Source organism: Tachyglossus aculeatus, chromosome 1, assembly GCF_015852505.1.
Source record: "Tachyglossus aculeatus isolate mTacAcu1 chromosome 1, mTacAcu1.pri, whole genome shotgun sequence".
NCBI classification, from domain to species: domain Eukaryota; kingdom Metazoa; phylum Chordata; class Mammalia; order Monotremata; family Tachyglossidae; genus Tachyglossus; species Tachyglossus aculeatus.
The window spans coordinates 104,571,521-104,593,083 of NC_052066.1; the positions used below are offsets into that span (position 1 = coordinate 104,571,521).

Genomic DNA, 21,563 nt, shown 5'->3' on the forward strand with positions numbered 1-21,563 from the left:
TGTTTCGTCTGCCTCCCCCTTCTAGACTGTGAGCCCACTGTTGGGTAGGGACTGTCTCTATATGTTGCCAACTTGGACTTCCCAAGCGCTTAGTACAGTGCTCTGCACACAGTAAGCGCTCAATAAATACGATTGATTGATTGATTGCTCATCCTTCTGTGTCACCGATGCACTTGGTTTCATATTACTCTGTCTTATTCTGGTGACTTGACACCTGTCCACATGTTTTGTTGTGTCGTCTGCCTCCCCCTTCTAGACTGTGAGCCCGCTGTTGGGTAGGGACCGTCTCTATGTGTTGCCGACTTGGACTTCCCAAGCGCTTAGTACAGTGCTCTGCACACAGTACTCAATAAATATGATTGAATGAGCGGAATCAGTTCTGGAGCAAAGATCCACCGTGTCCATAATGGCTCTGAGAGAGTGAGGATGGTCCCCGGCTCCTTCCCTTGGCCCTCCTCTCCCGGAAGCAGAAGCCCCATCCCCAGCCCGGCCCCCCGACGGATCCCTCTCAAACCCCTCTAGCCTGTAAGCTCACTGTGGGCAGGGAACGTGTCTACCAACTCTGTTATATTGGACTCCCCCAAGCGCTTCGTACAGCACTCGGCACGGGGTAAGCGTTCAATAAATAGAATTGATTGATAAACAAGGGGGTCCCATCCTTCCCCGAGGAAGGCTGCGTGCGTGCGTGTGTGTGTGTGTGTGTGTGTGTGTGTGTGTGTGATGAAACATACTAGCCTAAATGCCAACGGTCCATCTCGTTCCTGAGACCAAGGAGGAAGGTCACTGACTTAATTGTCCCCTGGTAGCGTGGCTCAGTGGAAAGAGCCCGGGCTTTGGAGTCAGCGGCCACGGGTTCAAATCCCGGCTCCGCCACTTGTCAGCTGTTTGACTTTGGGCAAGTCGCTTCACTTCTCTGGGCCTCAGCTCCCTCATCTGGAAAATGGGGATGAAGACTGTGAGCACCCCCCGGGACAACCTGATCACCTTGGAACCTCCCCGGCGCTTAGAACAGTGCTTTGCACATAGTAAGCGCTTAATAAATGCCATTATTGTTGTTATTATTATTATCTCCAGGATCAACACCATTATTATTATTGCTATTATTATTTCCAGGATCACGTTCCTTGGTGTTCGCGTCCGCTAGACTGTAAGCTCCTTGTGGGCAGGTACCGTCTCTACTAACTCTTTTATGCTGTCCTCTCCCTAGCACTTAGTACAGCGCTGTGCACCCAGTAAGCACTCAATAAGTACCATTGATGGATGGACTGACTGAGCCCCCTCCTTCCTCTCCCCGTCCTCCCCCTCCCCTTCCCTCCCGCCTTACCTCCTTCCCCTCCCCACAGCACCTGTATATTTGTATATACGTTTGTACAGATTTATTACTCTATTTCTTTTACTTGTACATATTTATTCATCATCATCATCAATCATCAATCGTATTTATTGAGCGCTTACTATGTGCAGAGCACTGTACTAAGCGCTTGGGAAGTACAAATTGGCAACACATAGAGACGGTCCCTACCCAACAGTGGGCTCACAGTCTAAAAGGGGGAGACAGAGAACAGAACCAAACATACTAACAAAATAAAATAAAACAGAATAGATATGTACAAGTAAAATAAATAGAGTAATAAATATGTACAAACATATATCCATATATGCAGGTGCTGTGGGAAAGGGAAGGAGGTAAGATGGGGGGGATGGAGAGGGGGTCAAGGGGGAGAGGAAGGAAGGGGCTCAGTCTGGGAAGGCCTCCTGGAGGAGGTGAGCTCTCAGCAGGGCCTTGAAGGGAGGAAGAGAGATTTAGTTTATATGTTTTGTTTTGTTTTGTTGTCTGCCTCCCCCTCCTAGACTGCGAGCCCGCTTAATAAATGCCATCATTATTATTACCTAGACTGTGAGCCGACTGTTGGGTAGGGACCGCCTCTATTTGTTGCCAACTTGGACTTCCCAAGCGCTTAGCCCGGTGCTCTGCACCCAGTAAGCGCTCAATAAATACGATCGAATGAATGACTGATGGGGGCCAAATTTTCATTTTTGAGAGCAGGGACTGAACGGGGGGAGCTAACGGGCCGGAAAGCCCAATCCTGGGGCCTTTTGAGCTACAGTCGGGTCCTCTCGGCCTGGTCAGATAGCCGGAGTGAGCACGTCTGGGTGGGGGCGATCGCCCCGGTGGAGTGGACACAGCGTCTCCATATCAATCAATCAATCAATCAATCATATTTATGAGCGCTTCCTGTGTGCAGAGCTCTGTACTAAGCGCTTGGGAAGTCCAAGTTGGCAACATAGAGAGGCGGTCCCTACCCAACGGCGGGCTCACTCGCCCCTTTCTCCCCGGAGGCGGGCACCACCTGCCCACCCCGACTCTCCAGTGGCTACCAATCAATCTGCGCATCAGGCAGAAACTCCTCACCCTGGGCTTCCAGGCTGTCCATCCCCTGGCCCCCTCCTACCTCAACTCCCTTCCCTCCTTCTCCAGCCCAAATAGCCCGCACCCTCCGCTCCTCCGCCGCTAACCTCCTCACCGTACCTCGTTCTCGCCTGTCCCACCATCGACCCCCGGCCCACGTCCTCTCCCTGTCCCGGAATGCCCCCAATCCCTCTGCCCATCCGCCAAGCTAGCTCCCTTCCTCCCTTCAAGGCCCTGCTGAGAGCTCACCTCCTCCAGGAGGCCTTCCCAGACTGAGCCCCTTCCTTCCTCTCCCCCTCGCCCCCCTCTCCATCCCCCATCTTACCTCCTTCCCTTCCCCACAGCACCTGTATATATGTATATATGTTTGTCCATATCTATTCTATTTATTTTATTTTGTTAGTATGTTTGGTTTCGTTCTCTGTCTCCCCCTTTTAGACTGTGAGCCCACTGTTGGGTAGGGACCATCTCTGTATGTTGCCAACTTGTACTTCCCAAGTGCTTAGTCCAGTGCTCTGCACATAGTAAGCGCTCAATAAATACGATTGATGATGATGATGATGATCTCCTCCCCGGCCGAGCCGTGGCCAGGCGGGAACGACGGCCCGGGCCCCGGGGCCCCGGTCCTTGGCCCTCCCTCTCATGACCCCGATCGATCCGTGTTCCAGATGGCCGGTTCGGAGCCTACATGCAGCTGCACATCCAGAACGACGGGCCGGTGACCATAGAGCTGGAATCCCCGGCGGTGACCACCGCGGACCCTAAGCAGGTAAGGTCGGCCTCTTCACTTCGTCGGGGAGGGGGCTGGGGGAGCTGCCACGGGAGAAGAGCTCACCTCCTTTTAGGGTGGGGGGCAGACAACCATCACGATCGGAGAAAACCCGGGGAGCGGCAATTCCCCCCTGCCTCTAGACTGTAAGCTCGTAATAATAATTAGGGTATTTATTAAGGGCCTCAGTTACCACGTCTGTAAAATGGGGATTAAGACTGTGAGCCCCACCATGGGACAACCTTGTAACCTCCCCAGCGCTTAGTATAGTAATAATAATAATGGCATTTATTAAGCGCTTGCTATGTGCAAGGCACTGTTCTAATGATAATAATAATGATGGCATTTATTAAGCACTTACTATGTGCAAAGCACTGCTCTAATAATAATGATGGCATTTATTAAGCGCTTACTGTGGGCAAAGCACTGTTCTAATAATGATAGTGATGGCATTTATTAGGCACTTACTATGTGCAAAGCACTGTTCTAATAATAATAATAATGGCGGCATTTATTAAACGCTTACTATGGGCAAAGCACTGTTCTAATAATGATAGTGATGGCATTTATTAGGCACTTACTATGTGCAAAGCACTGTTCTAATAATAATAATAATGATGGCATTTATTAAGCGCTTACTATGGGCAAAGCACTGTTCTAATAATGATAATGATGGCATTTATTAAGCACTTACTATGTGCAAAGCACTATTCTAATAATAATAATAATGATGGCATTTATTAAGCGCTTACTATGGGCAAAGCACTGCTCTAATAATAATAATAATGATGGCATTTATTAAGCGCTTACTATGGGCAAAGCACTGTTCTAATAATAATAATAATGATGGCATTTATTAAGCGCTTACTATGTGCAAAGCACTGCTCTAATAATAATAATAATGATGGCATTTATTAAGCGCTTACTATGTGCAGAGCACTGTTCTAAGCGCTGGGGAGGTTACCAGGTGATCAGGTTGTCCCACAGGGGAGGTCACGGTCTTAATCCCCATTTTACAGATGAGTTAACTGAGGCCTAGAGAAGTGAAGTGACTTGCCCAAAGTCACCCAGCTGACAGTTGGCGGAGCCGGGATTTGAACCCATGACCTCTGACTCGAAAGCCCGGGCCCTTTCCACTGAGGCACGCTGCTTCTCTGTTATGCCATTATTATTATTATTATTATTATTATTATTATTATTATTATTATTATTATTATTATTTGCTAAGCACTGTTCTCATTGTGGGCAGGGAATGTGTCTGTTATATTGTCCTCTCTCCAGGAAATTAACACAGGGCTCCGCACACAGTCAGTGCTCATAAGCTTCTCATTAGAGAAGCAGCGTGGCTCAGCGGAAAAGAGCCCGGGCTTTGGAGTCAGACGTCATGGGTTCAAATCCCGGCTCCGCCACTTGTCAGCTGTGTGAGTTTGGGCAAGTCACTTCACTTCTCTGGGCCTCAGTTCCCTCATCTGGAAAATGGGGAGTAAGACCGTGAGCCCCCCGTGGGACCACCTGATCACCTTGTAACCTCCCCAGCGCTTAGAACAGTGCTTTGCACATAGTAAGCGCTTAATAAAAATGCCATCATTATTCATCCCTCCCTCCCAGCCCCACAGCACTGACATACATAATCTCTAATTTATTTATATTTTTTACTTACATATATAGATAAATATATATTTTATTTATAGTGATGTCTGTCTCCCCCTGTACATATTGCTTCGAACAGTGCTCCGCACATAGTAAGTGTTTAACAAATGCCATCATTATTATTATTATTATTTTTCTGTATTGGTGTCTTTCTCCCCCACACTAGACTCTTAGCTCATTGTGGGCGGGGAATAATAATAATAATAATAATAATAATAATGGTATTTGTTAAGCGCTTACTATGTGCAAAGCACTGTTCTAAGCGCTGGGGGGGATACAAGGTGATCAGGTTGTCCCACGTGGGGCTTACAGTCTTAATCCCCATTTTACAGATGAGGGAACTGAGGCACAGAGAAGTTAAGTGATTTGCCCAAAGTCACACAGCTGGCAATTGACGGAGCCGGGATTTGAACCCACGACCTCTGACTCCAAAGCCCGGGCTCTTTCCACAGAGCCACGCTGCTTCTCTACAGAGCCACGATATTGTTGTATTGTCCTCTCCCAAGCGCTTAGTATAGTGCTCTGCACACAGTAAGCGCTCAATAAATATGATTGAATGAATGAACGAATGAATGAGCAGGCTCGGCGTGGACAGGGAATGTGTCTGCTTATTGTTATATTGTACTCTCCCAAGCGCTTAGTACAGTGCTCTGCACATAGTAACCGCTCAATGAATGTGATTGAATGAATCAATGAGTCAATAACTAAATAATGTAGGGCGCTTTGGTAATAAAAGCATCACTTAAAAACACAGGTATTATTATTAGAGAAGCAGAGTGGCTTAGTGGAAAGAGCCCGGGCTTGGGACTCAGAAGTCATGGGTTCTAATCCCGGCGCCTCCACTTATCAGCTGTGTGACTTTGGGCAAGCTGCTTAACTTCTCTGTGCCTTGGTTACCTCATCTGTAAAATGGGGATGAAGACTGGGAGCCCCACGTGGGACCACCTGATTACCTTGTATCTACCCCAGGGCTTAGGACAGTGCTTGGCATGTAATAAGCACTTAACTAATACTATTATTATTATTATTATCTGACTAATCTCTCCCTCTCCCCTCTCCTGGTCTGGGCAAAGCATCTTAGCTTCCATGGGCCACTATATATGACTAAATACGTCGACTAAATACGTCGACGATTGAATATGGGAGTACAATTCTAAACCATCTTTGGCCGGGGTTCATCTCAGCTTGGTTTTATCCCAGCAAATGAGTTTAGCCTGGAATCCTCCCTCTGTCCTTTAAGGCTTTTCCCATTTTCCATTTCCTGAGAAACAGCTGCAGTGGATTTGTTTCCTTCCAGGGACACCATTTTCACGTGGAAAATAACACAGTCTCTAGACCGAAAGCTCACTGCGGGCAGGGGTCGTGTCGCCATACCAACTCTGATGTACTGTCCTCTCTCAAGCGCTTAGTAATAATAATAATAATGCTGGTATTTGTTAAGTGCTTACTATGTGGCAAGCACTGTTCTAAGCACTGGGTTTAGTGCTCTGCGCACAGTATGCGCTCAATAAATATGACTGAATGAATGAATGGACTGTGAGCCTGTTCATTAATTCATTCATTCAATCGTATTTCTTTTTTTTTTTTTTTGATGGCATTTGTTAAGCACTTACTATGTGCAGAGCACTGTTCTAAGCGCTGGGGGGATACATGGTGATCAAATTGTCCCACGTGGGGCTCACAGTCTTAATCCCCATTTTACAGATGAGGTAACTGAGGCTCGGAGAAGTTAAGTGACTTGCCCAAGGTCACCCAGCAGACGTGGCAGAGTCGGGATTCGAACCCATGACCTCTGACTCCAAAGCCCGTGCTCTTTCCACTGAGCTACGCTGCTTCCATTATACCATTATTCCATTATTCCATTACACGCTGCTGTATTTCTTGACCATTTACTGTGTGCAGAGCACTATACTACTATACTACTGCAGAGCACCCCACAGCACCTGTATATATGTATATATGGTTGTACATATTTATTACTCTGTTTATTTATTTATTTATTTATTTTACTTGTACATTTCTATCCTATTTATTTTATTTTGTTGGTATGTTTGGTTCTGTTCTCTGTCTCCCCCTTTTAGACTGTGAGCCCACTGTTGGGTAGGGACTGTCTCTATGTGTTGCCAATTTGTACTTCCCAAGCGCTTAGTACAGTGCTCTGCACATAGTAAGCGCTCAATAAATACGATTGATTGATTGATTGATTGATTGATACTAAGCGCTTGGGAAGTACAAGTCGGCAACATGTGGAGACGGTCCCTACCCAAAAGTGGGCTCACAGTCTAGAAGGGGGCCGGGGGGCGGTTCTGTTGGGTGGGGTTTTTTCTAGTTGTTGCCGAATTGTACTTTCCAAGCGCTTAGTACAGTGCTCTGCACTCAGTGAGCGCTCAATAAGTGCCATTGATGAATTGATTTAGAGGGAAAACCGAACTGATAATTCTTTTCTTCTCACTTTTTCTTCCTCTCCCCTGCTGATTCTATTCTCTATTCTCTATTCTATTCTTCTAGACTGTGAGCCCACTGTTGGGTAGGGACCGTCTCTATATGTTGCCAACTTGTACTTCCCAAGCGCTTAGTCCAGTGCCCTGCACACAGTAAGCGCTCAATAAATACGATTGAATGAATGAATGAATGAATTCTCCATAAATACGATTGAATGAATGAATTCTCCTCCCTCTCTCTTCCCCTTCCTTCAGTGGTCTTCTTTCTCCTCAATCAATCATCCAATCAGTGGTATTTATTGAGCATTTACTGTGTCTAGAGACCTTGCTGAGGATATTCATTTCATTCAGTCGTATTTATTGAGCGCTTACTGTGTGCAGAGCATTGTACTAAGCGCTTGGAAAGTACAATTCAGCAGCAAATAGAGGCAATCCCTGCCCGCAACGGGCTCACAGTCTAGAAGGCGGGAGATAGACATCAAAACAAGTGAACAGGCATCAATAGCATCGATATTAATACATAGAATCAGAGCTGTGTACACATCAGAACAAGTAAAACGGGCATTAATATAAATAAATAGAATTATGATAATAATAATGATGGCATTTATTAAGCGCTTACTATGTGCAAAGCACTGTTCTAAGCGCTGGGGTGGTTACAAGGTGATCAGGTTATCCCACGGGGGGCTCACACTCTTAATCCCCATTTTCCAGATGAGGGAACTGAGGCCCAGAGAAGTGAAGTGACTTGCCCGAAGTCACCCAGCTGACAACTGGCGGAGCCGGGATTTGAACCCATGACCTCTTACTCCAAAGCCCGGGCTCTTTCCACTGAGCCACGCTGCTTCTCTGATATGTGTATATACACACACACACGCACATATATATATATATATATATATATATATATAATATATATATACACACACATATATGTATGTATATTATTACAGCTATTATTACAGCTTTCCTTATATTCTCTTCAGGATGTACTGCCCTGCCCAACATATATATATATATATATATATATATATATGAGCCCCCTTGGGACAACCTGATCACCTTGTAACCTCCCCAGCGCTTAGAACAGTGCCTTGCACATAGTAAGTGCTTAATAAATGCCATTATTATTATTATTATTATTGTTATATATCTATACACGTGCTGTGGGGCGGGGGTAGAACCAAAGGAGCGAGTCAGGGTGAGGTGGCGGGGCAAGGGGGAGCTGAGGAAAAGGGGGACTGCAACGGACTTGGAAGACATGTTCCCTGCCCACAACAAGCTCACAGTCTAGAGGGGGAGATAGACATTAATATTAATAATTCCTCCTCCTCCTCCTCCCCATCACATCAATACAAGTCAACAGGCATCAATATAAATGAATGGAATCATAGATAATTCATTCAGTCGTATTTATTGAGCGCTTTCTGGGTGCAGAGCACTGTACTCAGTTAATAATAATAATAACAATGGCCTTTATTAAGCGCTTACTATGTGCAAAGCACTGTTCTAAGTGCCGGGGAGGTTACAAATGCCGGGTAGGTTACAAGCACTTAGAACAGTGCTTTGTACATAGTAAGCGCTTAACAAATGCCATTATTATTATTATTATTATTACAAGGTGATCAAGTTGTCCCACGGGGGGACTCACAGTCTTAATCCCTGTTTGACAGATGAGGTAACTGAGGCCCAGAGAAGTGAAGTGACTTGCCCAAAGTCACACAGCTGACAATTGGTGTAGCTGGGATATATATATATATATATATATATATATATATATATTTATTTTATATATATACACACACACACACACACGCGCACACAAACACACATATATATATATATATATACACACACACATATATGTATGTATATTATTACAGCTATTATTACAGCTTTCCTTGTATTCTCTTCAGGATGTACTGCCCTGCCCAGCATATAGTATTTAATAAATGACTGTTGAGGGGAATTTTTCCTTTTTCCTTTGTAACTGGATAAAAATAATGCACGGCATCAAGAGGTCACTCGATGTGCTATGTGCAAAGCACTGTTCTAATAATGCTGTAATAGTGCTCTAAGAATGGGAAAAACCATCCCATTCTTAATAATGATTATTATTAATAATAATAATATGTATATATATACATATATATGTAAGTGCTGTGGGGCTGGAGGGGGGAGAGCAAAGGGAGCAAGTCGAAGTGAGCAAAGGGAGGGGGAATTGAGGAAAAATCTTTCTTTCCTGTCCTCCTCTTCGCTCTCTCCCTTTCTCCCTTTTCCTTTCCCATTTTCCCCTTCCCTCTGCTCTAAGCTTTGTAGTCCCTGAGAAGATAATAGTCCTAGGGACAAATGGGGTGCCAGCAGGATTAAACACATTTTTTCAAAAAGAGATGGGCTAGTCGTGGGCTGGAATATATTTTTGATTCTCCGTCTTTAGAGCACACTGCTCTTTTTTGGAGACAGAATTCAGCTGCATTCGGTACTTAGCGTGAAAGGTGAGGAGAAGTTAAACGTAGCTGAGCGATTGTTACATTTCCCCTATTTGGTAGGTTTTTGTGGAGTTAGACGGGGGTAGGCGATGGTAAGGTCTAAACTATCTAAACTGTCTAAAATCTAAACTATCTCTTATTGTTAGGGTCTACATGCGGTACAAAGGATATCATTTCAGGGAGTCGAGCAATTGGACATCGAGTGACCTCTTGATGCCGTGCATTATTTTTATCCAGTTACAAAGGAAAAGGGAAAAATCCCCCTCAACAGTCGTTTATTAAATACTATATGCTGGGCAGGGCAGTACGTCCTGAAGAGAATACAAGGAAAGCTGTAATAATAATAAATAATAATAATAATAGCATTTATTATTATTATTAACAATAATAATAATGGCATTTATTAAGCGCTTACTATGTGCAAAGCACTGTTCCAAGTGGCTGGGGAGGTTACAGGGTGATCAGGTTGTCCCACGGGGGGGGCCTCACAGTCTTCATCCCCGTTTTACAGATGAGGGAACTGAGGCTCAGAGAAGTGAAGTGACTTGCCCAAAGCCACACAGCCGACAGTTGGCAGATCCGGGATTTGAACCCATGACCTCTGACTCCAAAGCCCGGGCTCTTTCCGTTGAGCCACGCTGCTTCTGTTAAGCAGCTTACTACGTGCAAAGCATGTTCTAAGCGCTGAAATAGTCACATACCCTAGGAGGAGAGGTAAAACAAATGGGAAAAAATAGCTCCTAAAGCACTTTCATTCAAAGAGTCGTATTTATTGAGCGCTTTCTGTGTGCAGAGCAGTGTACTAGGCGCTTGGAAAGTACAATTCAGCAACAAATAGAGACAATCCCTACCCAACAACGGGCTCACAGCGGAAGGCAGCAATTAATAGCAGGCCAACTGTGTAAATAATAATAATAATTGTGGTATTTGTTAGGTGCTTACTGTGTTTCATGCACTGTGTCAAGTGCTGGGGTAGATATTTAGCAAATCAGGTTGGACACAGTCACTGTCCCACATGGGGCTCCCAGTCTTAATCCTCATTTTACAGATGAGGGAACTGAGGCTCAGAGACACGATGTGACTTGCCCAGGGTCACACAGCAGACAAGTGGCGGAGCCAGGATTAAAACCCAGGTCCTTCTGACTCTCAGGCCCATGCTCTATAATAACAATAATAATAATATTGGCATTTATTAAGCGCTTACTATGTGCAAAGCACTGTTCTAAGCGCTGGGAAGGTTATAAGGTGATCAAGTTGTCCCACGCGGGGCTCACAGTCTTAATCCCCATTTTACAGATGAGGGAACTGAGGTACAGGGAAGTGAAGTGACTTGCCAAAAGTCACACAGCTGACAATTGGCAGAGCGGGGATTTGAACTCATGACCTCTGGCTCCACAGCCTGGGCTCTTTCCACTGAGCCACACTGCTTCTCTGTGTTTGAAGGTGGGACTGGGGGTATCCTGCTCTTTGAGCATCTGCTGTACTCACATCTGTAGTGCCTCTTGATTATTATTATTATTATATATAATAATAATAATAATAATTATTATTATGGTATTTGTTAAGTGCTCACTATGTTCCAAGCACTCTTCTAAGTGCTGGGGCAGATACAAGGTAATCAGGTTGTCCCATGTGAGGTAACAGGCCCAGAGAAGTGAAGTGACTTGCCCAAAGTCACACAGCTGACAGTTGGCGGAGCCGGGATTTGAACCCATGACCTCTGACTCCAAAGCCCGGGCTCTTTCCACTGAGCCACGCTGCTCTATCCACTAGCCCACACTGCCTCTCTACCAGGGAGCTGGCTGTATCTCACTGCCATCATCATCATCATCATCAATGATATTTACTGAGCACTTACTATATGCAGAGCCCTTTACTAAGCGCTTGGAAAATTACAGCGTAACAGCGTCGGTAGACGTGTTCCCTGCCCACAGTGAGCTGAAAGTCTAGACGGGGAGAGAGACATTAATATAAACCCAAAACTTAAAATATATAATCTATAGAGACGTACATAAGCGCTGTGAGTTGAGGATGGGGTGAATATCAAGTACCTATAGGTCACAGATCCAAGGGCATAGGTGATGCAGGAAGGAGAACGCGCTGAGGAAAAGAGGGCTTAATTGAGGAAGGCCTCTTTATTCATTCAATCGTATTTATTGAGCGCTTACTGTGTGCAGAGCACTGTACTAAGCGCTTGGGAAGTACAAGTCGGCAACATATAGAGACGGTCCCTACCCAACAGTGGGCTCAGGCCTGTTGGAAGAGATTCATTCATTCATTCAATCAATCGTATTTATTGAGCGCTTACTGTGTGCAGAGCACTGTACTAAGCGCTTGGGAAGTACAAGTCGGCAACATATAGAGACGGTCCCTACCGACCAGTGGGCTCGGGCCTCTTGGCAGAGAGTCATTCATTCATTCAATCGTATTTATTGAGCGCTTACTGTGTGCAGAGCACTGTACTAAGCGCTTGGGAAGTACAAGTCGGCAACATATAGAGACTGTCCCTACCCAACAATGGGCTCACAGTCTAGGGAAAACAAAGCATGTAGACAGGTGTCAAAATCATCAGAACAAATAGAATTAAAGCTATATGCACATCCTTAGCAAAATAAATAGAAGTAAATATGTACAAGTCAAATAAATAGAGTAATAAATCTGTACAAATATATATGCAAGTGCTGTGGGGAGGGGAAGGAGGTAGGGTGGAGGGGTGATGGGGAGGAGGAGAGGAAAAAGGGGGCTGAGTGTGGGAAGGCCTCCTGGAGGAGGTGAGCTCTCAGAAGGGCTTTGAAGGGAGGAAGAGAGCTAGCTTGGCGGATGGGAGGAGGGAGGGCATTTCAGGCCAGGGGGAGGACGTGGGCCGGGGGTCGACGGCGGGACAGGAGAGAACGAGGCCCGGTGAGGAGGTGAGCGGTGGCAGAGGAGCGGAGGGTGCGGGCTGGGCTGGAGAAGGGGAGAAGGGAGGTGAGGTAGGAGGGGGCGAGGGGATGGACAGCTTTAAAGCTGATGGTGAAGAGCTTCTGTTTGAAACTCTATGTGCCCCTCTTCCAAAGAATGTCCCGGCCTTGGTTGTGGTTATCCATCCAAACCTTCCTTAAACCTCCTGGCAGTTTGGACTGCACGGCTTCTGCAGTGAGGAACTCCATGGCCTTTTCCACCTGCTGGAACTATATTTGCTGTCGAAGTTATTTGTGCGAGGAAGAAAGCATTTCTGTCTCATGACGGCATTACATTCCTTCGGCTTATTTCGAACCTCCCCCGCCCCCCGTCAAGCTTCGATGACTCGTTGCGGGCCGGGAGTGTGTCTGCCAACTCTGTCGTGCGGTGCTCTCCCAAGCGCTTTGTACAGTGCTCTGCGAACAGTAGGTGATCAGTAAGTACCGTTGACGATGATGACGAGCATTCTTCCATCCCGGTGTTGCGGCAATTTTGTATGTGGCCAGTCCAAACCCTTCATGATTTCGTGGTATTCCGCGCCGAGACGCGCCGTCCATACTGCTGGGCAATTCCTGCATCGTTTGAGGAACAAATTCAGTTTTTCCCAAATAACATTTGGAACTAGTTTGGGATTCGCTCCAGAGAAAAGGCAACTTTCTGGGATATATATATAGATCTATCTATCTATCTATCATCTATCTATCTATCTATCTATCTATCTATCTATCTATATATATACGTATATATATCTATATATATCTATATATATATATACGTATAGATATATATACGTATATATACACATATATACGTATATATGTATATATATATACACCTGTATATATGTATATATGTTTATACATATTTAATATATATACGTATATATATATATATACACCTGTATATATGTATATATGTTTATACATATTACTCTATCTATTTATTTATTTTACTTGTACATATCTATCCTATTTATTTTATTTTGTTAGTATGTTTGGTTTTGTTCTCCGTCTCCCCCTTTTAGACTGTGAGCCCACTATTGGGTAGGGACTGTCTCTATATGTTGCCAATTTGTACTTCCCAAGCACTTAGTACAGTGCTCTGCACATAGTAAGCGCTCAATAAATACGATTGATGATGATGGGATTTTAGATAAACAAAGATCGTTGTAAAATTTTATTTCATCTACACTGATCTGGTAGTAGCTTGATTCGATTTTGCATCCCCTTTGAGTGTCCTCAGGTTCCCCATTTGTGCTGTAATTCTCAATTTCTCTTTGAACTCTTCTGACACGTCTTTGAGAAGCATCCCACGTTCCCGGTTGCTTTTTCCTTGGCCCTTCATGCCTGGCGTTCCTGACATTGTTTTCAGGGTCTCCTCCTTGACCTTTCATTTCTTTCTTGGCACTTTTATCACTTGAACTGTAGTTGCTGTTGAAGTTACTTGTGTGAGGAATAAAGCATTTCTGTCTCATGATGCCATTACATTCCCTTATACCACAGGGTAGGTCAGCCTTTTTATGGAGCATTTCTTCCACTTCCTCCTCCTCCTACAGCACCTGTATATATGTATACATGTTTGTACGTATTTATTACTCTGTTTATTTATTTTACTTGTACATATCTATTCTATTTATTTTATTTTGTTAATATGTTTGGTTTTGTTCTCTGTCTCCCCCGTCTAGACTGTGAGCCCACTGTTGGGTAGGGATCGTCTCTTTATGTTGCCAACTTGTACTTCCCAAGCGCTTAGTACAGTGCTCTGCACATAGTAAGCGCTCAATAAATTCGATTGATGATGATGATGAAGTTACAGCGCAGAGTTGCAGTCCCGAAGCCCGGCCGGGAGCCCCTTTAAAGGCAGCCGAATCAGCAGCTGTCAGGGAACTCCAAGTCGAGGGAGCAGACGGGATGGGATTGGGTTTCCACAAGCTTCCAGGGTCGGAACGTGAACCCAAGGAGCTCTGTGGTCAAAAAGCAAACGTGCCCGATGGCAAATTGAACAGGGAGTGGAAGTTCACAGAAACGGGAATAGACCATTGCCGGGATTTCACCTGTTGACAGTCGGCCATCCTAGCAAGCCGAGGGAGCAGACGGGATGGGATTGGGTTTCCACAAGCTTCCAGGGTCGGAACGTGAACCCAAGGAGCGCTGTGGTCAAAAAGCAAACGTGCCCGATGGCAAATTGAACAGGGAGTGGAAGTTCACAGAAACGGGAATAGATTTTTGCCGGGATTTCACCTGTTGGCAGTTGGCCATCCTAGCTGTCAGCCTAGCAGGTGTGCACTCTGTGTAAAATAATAATAATAATAATAATAATAATAATGATGGCATTTGTTAAGCGCTTACTACGTGCAGAGCACTGTTCTAAGCGCTGGGGTGGATACAAGGTGATCAAGTTGCCCCACGTGGGGCTCACAATCTTAATCCCCATTTTACAGATGAGGGAACTGAGGCAGACACGCAGCATGGCCTAATGGTTAGAGCACAGGCCCGGGAGTCCGAAATCCAGGTTCTGATCCGGGCTCTGCCCCTTGTCTCCTGGAGGGAGGTCAGTTCGCTTTTCTGTGCCTCGGTTCCCACATCTGTAAAATGGGGATTAAGACTGTGAGCCCCATGTGGGACAGGAACCATGTCCAATCTTATTAGCTTGTATCTTCCCCAGCGTTGGCACGTAAATGGGGATTAAGACTGTGAGCCCCATGTGGGACAGGGACCGTGTCCAATCTTATTAGCTTGTATCTTCCCCAGCATTTAATACAGTGCTTGGCACATAAATGGGGATTAAGACTGTGAGCCCCATGTGCGACAGGGACCATGTCCAATTTTATTAGCTTGTATCTTCCCCAGTGTTTAATATAGTGCCTGGCACGTAAATGGGGATTAAGACTCTGAGCCCCATGTGCGACAGGGACCGTGTCCAATCTTATTAGCTTGTATCTTCCCCAGTGTTTAATACAGTTCCTGGCACGTAAATGGGGATTAAGACTGTGAGCCCCATGTGGGACAGGAGCCGTGTCCAATCTTATTAGCTTGTATCTTCCCCAGTGTTTAATACAGTGCCTGGCACGTAAATGGGGATTAAGACTGTGAGCCCCATGTGGGACAGGGGCCGTGTCCGATCTTATTAGCTTGTATCTTCCCCAGTGTTTAATACAGTGCCTGGCACGTAAATGGGGATTAAGACTGTGAGCCCCATGTGGGACAGGGGCTGTGTCCAATCTTATTAGCTTGTATCTTCCCCAGTGTTTAATACAGTGCCTGGCACGTAAATGGGGATTAAGACTGTGAGCCCCATGTGGGACAGGGACCTTGTCCGATCTTATTAGCTTGTATCTTCCCCAGTGTTTAATACAGTGCCTGGCACGTAAATGGGGATTAAGACTGTGACCCCCATGTGGGACAGGGGCCGTGTCCAGTCTTATTAGCTTGTGTCTTCCCCAGTGTTTAACACAGTGCCTGGCACGTAAATGGGGATTAAGACTGTGACCCCCATGTGGGACAGGGGCCATGTCCAATTTTATTAGCTTGTATCTTCCCCAGCGTTTAATACAGTGCCTGGCACGTAAATGGGGATTAAGACTGTGAGCCCCATGTGGGACAGGGGCCGTGTCCAATCTTATTAGCTTGTATCTTCCCCAGTGTTTAATACAGTGCCTGGCACGTAAATGGGGATAAAGACTGTGAGCCCCATGTGGGACAGGGGCCTTGTCCAATCTTATTAGCTTGTATCTTCCCCAGTGTTTAATACAGTGCCTGGCACATAAATGGGTATTAAGACTGTGAGCCCCATGTGGGACAGGGGCCGTGTCCAATCTTATTAGCTTGTATCTTCCCCAGTGTTTAATACAGTGCCTGGCACGTAAATGGGGATTAAGACTGTGAGCCCCATGTGGAACAGGGGCCGTGTCCAATCTTATTAGCTTGTATCTTCCCCAGTGTTTAATACAGTGCCTGGCACGTAAATGGGGATTAAGACTGTGAGCCCCATGTGGGACGTGGGCTGTGCCCATCTTATTAGCTTGTATCTTCCCCAGTTTTTAATACAGTGCCTGGAACGTAAATGGGGATTAAGACTGTGAGCCCCATGTGGAACAGGGGCCGTGTCCAATCTTATTAGCTTGTATCTTCCCCAGCGTTTAATACAGTGCCTGGCACGTAAATGGGGATTAAGACTGTGAGCCCCATGTGGGACAGGGGCCGTGTCCAATCTTATTAGCTTGTATCTTCCCCAGTGTTTAACACAGTGCCTGGCACGTAAATGGGGATTAAGACTGTGACCCCCATGTGGGACAGGGGCCATGTCCAATTTTATTAGCTTGTATCTTCCCCAGTGTTTAATACAGTGCCTGGCACGTAAATGGGGATTAAGACTGTGACCCCCATGTGGGACAGGGGCCGTGTCCAATTTTATTAGCTTGTATCTTCCCCAGTGTTTAATACAGTGCCCGGCACGTAAATGGGGATTAAGACTGTGAGCCCCATGTGGGATAGGGGCCGTGTCCAATCTTATTAGCTTGTATCTTCCCCAGTGTTTAATACAGTGCCTGGCACGTAGTGAGTGCTTAACAAATACCGTTATAAAAAAGAGGGTGAGGCGTAAAAACTGACAGAGGAGCGCTTCTCTAAATTCCAAGCATCTGCTGTTGGAACCTTCCCAGTCAACTTGAATTCCCCAAATTACACAGATGGGGAATGCTGAACGGTCACGGACTTGCCTTTAACTTCTCAAAATCAAACTGGCCGGGAGCCAGAACTGATCAGTGCTCCCCACACAGTAAGCTTTCCCTCCATCAACCAGTCAGTGGGATTTATTGAGCGCCTACAATGTGCAGAGCGCCTTACTAAATCCTTGGGAGAGTACAATCCTTGAGAAGCAGCATGGCTCAGTGGAAAGAGCACGGGCTTGGGAGCCAGAGGTCATGGGTTCGACTCCCGGCTTCGCCAATTGTCAGCTGTGTGACTTTGGGCAAGTCACGTAACTTCTCTGTGTCTCCTTTACCTCATCTGTAAAATGGGGATGAAGACTGTGAGCCCCACATGGGACAACCTGATCACCTTGTATCTTTTTTTATGGCATTTATTAAGCGCTAACTATGTGCAAAGCACTGTTCTAAGAGCTGGGGAGGTTACAAGGTGATCAGGTTGTCTCACGGGGGGCTCACAGTCTTAATCCCCATTTTACAGATGAGGTAACTGAGGCCCAGAGAAGGCAAGTGACTTTGCCCAAAGTCACACAGCTGACAATTGGCGGAGCCGGGATTTGAACCCATGACCTTTGACTCCAAAGCCCGGCCCCTTTCCACTGAGCCAGTATCCTTTCCAGCACTTAGAACAGTACTTTGCACATAGTAAGTGCTTAACAAATGCCATCATTTATTTATTTTTCTTTATTTTACAATGCAACGGAGTTGGCAGACACCTCCCCTGCCCATAAGGAGCTTTCAATCTAGGGGGGGAGTGATACATTAAAAGAGATTACAAATGTGTGCCATTCATTGAGCGCTTACTGTGTGCAGAGCACTGCACTAAGCACTTGGGAGACTACAAGCGCTTAGTACAGTGCTCTGCACACAGTAAGCGCTCAATAAATGCGATTGATTGATTGATTGATTGAGATACATTCTCCGCCCACGGTGAGCTTCAGTAAGTCCCACTGACCGATTATCTAGAAGCAACGTTCCAATTGTACTTTCCAAGCGCTTAGTACAGTGCTCTGCACTCAGTAAGCGCTCAATAAGTACCATTGATGAATTGATTTAGAGGGAAAACCGAACTGATAATTCTTTTCTTCTCACTTTTTCTTCCTCTCCCCTGCTGATTCTATTCTCTGTTCTATTCTTCTAGACTGTGAGCCCGCTGTTGGGTAGGGACTGTCTCTATATGTTGCCAATTTGTACTTTCCAAGCACTTAGTACAGTGCTCTGCACTCAGTAAGTGCTCAATAAGTACCATTGATGAATTGATGTAGAGGGAAAACCGAACTGTTAATTCTTTTCTTCTCACTTTTTCTTCCTTTCCCCTGCTGATTCTATTCTCTATTCTCTATTCTATTCTTCTAGACTGTGAGTCCACTGCTGGGTAGGGACCGTCTCTATATGTTGCCAACTTGTACTTCTCAAGCGCTTAGTACGGTGCCCTGCACACAGTAAGCGCTCAATAAATACGATTGAATGAATGAATGAATGAGATGACACATGAATACATCACGACAGATAATGTGGCAGGTATACAGAAAGCACGTTCATTCAATCATATTCATTAAGTGCTTACTGTGTGCAGAGCACTGTACGAAGCGCTTAGCACTGTACTAAACTCTTTGGTTGGGCACTCACCCTCTCAACTCTTCTCCAGTTTTTAATGGGCGGCTCTATATGTTGCCAACTTGTACTTCCCAAGCGCTTAGTACAGTGCTCTGCACACAGTAAGCGCTCAATAAATGCGATTGATTGAATGAATGAATGAATGGGCAAATTTTCTGGGTGGGTCATCGCAGCGGACCCCTACCGTCACCCGTTGAGTGTCCGGGCAGAAGCCGAGAAGCCTAAGAGGGTGTCTCTTTTTCCTTCTAGACTGTGAGCCCACTGTTGGGTAGGGACCGTCTCTATATGTTGCCAACTTTTACTTCCCAAGCGCTTAGTACAGTGCTCTGCACACAGCAAGCGCTCAATAAATACGATTGATTGTTTGATTGATTGATTGATTTTTCAGAAATTGGGCCCGTCATCTGCAAGGGAAAGGGGGATTTTTCTTCAGGAAGAGCAGACCAGGCAAGCCAAGGGGCTCCCTGGTGCTTGAAGCAGCGGGGCTCAGTGGAAAGAGCAGGGGCTTTGGAGTCAGTGGTCAAGGGTTCAAATCCCGGCTCTGCCAATTGTCAGCTGTGTGACTTTGGGCAAGTCACTTCACTTCCCTGGGCCTCAGTTCCCTCATCTGTCAAATGGGGATTGACTGTGAGCCCTCCGTGGGACAACCTGATCACTCTGTAGCCTCCCCAGTGCTTAGAACAGTGCTTTGCACATAGTAAATGCTTAATAAATGCCATCGTTATTATTCTTCTAGACTGTGAGCCCACCTTCTAGACTGTGAGCCCACTGTTGGGTAGGGACTGTCTCTATATGTTGCCAACTTGGACTTCCCAAGCGCTTAGTACAGTGCTCTGCACACAGTAAGCGCTCAATAAATACGATTGATTGCTTGGGGACCCCATTCCCCCACCCAGGAGGGAGCAGGGTTCCCCAGATCCCGCAGAAACAGGGGGCTAGGAAAGTGGGGCAGCTGAGCTCCCCGAACAGTGGTCCAGAAGGAGGAGGAGGAGGGGATTCCGTCGGGATTATTGTCTAAAAGTCTGGAGCACCAGCCCTGAGGAACTGAGGGAAGGGATGGGTCCTTGGGAAGATAATAACCATAATTATGGTATTTGCTGAGCGGAAGGCACGGTACCAAGCGCTGGGGTGGAGACGAGCAAATCGGGTGGGGCACAGCCCCTTTCCCAATCAGTCAATCAATCAATCGTATTTATTGAGCACTTACTGTGTGCAGAGCACTGTACTAAGCGCTTCCCAGGTGGGGCTCCCTCACAGTCTCGATCCCCATTTCACAGATGAGGGAACTGAGGCACAGAGAAGTAAAGTGACCTGCTCGAGGTCACACAGCGGGGAAGTGGCGGTGCCGGGATTAGAACCCATGATCAAGGCCCTACTGAGAGCTCACCTCCTCCAGGAGGCCTTCCCAGACTGAGCCTCCTCCTTCCTCTCCTCCTCCTCCCCCTCTCCTTTCCCGTCTTACCTCCTTCCCTTCCCCTCAGCACCTGTATATATGTATATATACATACATACATGAGAAGCAGCGTGGCTCAGTGGAAAGAGCACGGGCTTTGGAGTCAGAGGTCATGGGTTCGAATCCCAACTCTGCCACGTCTGCTGTGTGACCTTGGGCAAGTCACTTAACTTCTCTGAGCCTCAGTTACCTCATCTGTAAAATGGGGATTAAGACTGTGAACCCCACATGGGACAACCTGATCACTTTGTATCCCCCCCAGCGCTTAGAACAGTGCTTTGCACATAGTAAGCGCTTAACAAATGCCAACATTATTATTATTATATATGTTTGTACGTATTTATTACTCTATTTATTTTACTTTGTTAATATGTTTTGTTCTCTGTTTCCCCCTTCTAGACTGTGAGCCCACTGTTGGGTAGGGACTGTCTCTAGATGTTGCCAACACTGTCTCCAGATGTTGCCAACTTGTACTTCCCAAGCGCTTAGTACGGTGCTCTGCACACAGTAAGCGCTCAATAAATACGATTGATTGATCGATTGATTGATGATCTTCTCACTCCCAGGCCCGGGCTGTAGCCACGAGGCCACGCTGCTTCTCGGACGTAAATCTGTGGACGTGAGATTGGCCTCGGACCCGGACAGTGGGTCACGGGGGGGAGTCAGGAATTTAAGAGCATCCTGATTTGAGAAGTAGTTTCGGCCGCTCCTTATTTACGGGGCAAGGGCTGCCTCAGAAGAGCTGTCTGGCATTCGCTGCCCAAGTTGTTGCTGAGGAGGAGCAGAGGTGAAGTAACTTTGAGCCTCTGGTGTGCAGCGAATGTATTCGTAGAGCCACGTTTACCAAGTTCCCTTTCCCGAGCTTGCAGTCCTGAGCGCGCTTCCACCGTCCTTGTAAATCACGTCGACCGTCCCGGGAGCCGATTCCCGTCATTGGGAAGCGACCCTCGTAAATGTCAGCCTGAAGAAATAACGTCTGGGTAGAAAAGGGGGAGGATGAAAAGGCAGGCTTTCAGCTTTACTCCCGTGCACGTAGTTGATTCTGGTGTCTGCAGACCCGACGTTTTTCTTGGACATTGACGATTCCTT

General features: G+C 46.2%; 1 protein-coding gene across 1 annotated transcript in view; it reads left to right on the forward strand.

The window, feature by feature from the left end:
- Positions 1 to 21,563, forward strand: part of DTD1 (D-aminoacyl-tRNA deacylase 1) — a 165,616-nt gene that overhangs the window by 38,915 nt on the left and 105,138 nt on the right. Inside the window, exon 4 of the mRNA XM_038747070.1 lies at positions 3,079 to 3,179. Within this exon, the coding sequence (XP_038602998.1) occupies positions 3,079 to 3,179 (101 nt within the window). The remainder of the gene's footprint in view (positions 1 to 3,078; positions 3,180 to 21,563) is intronic.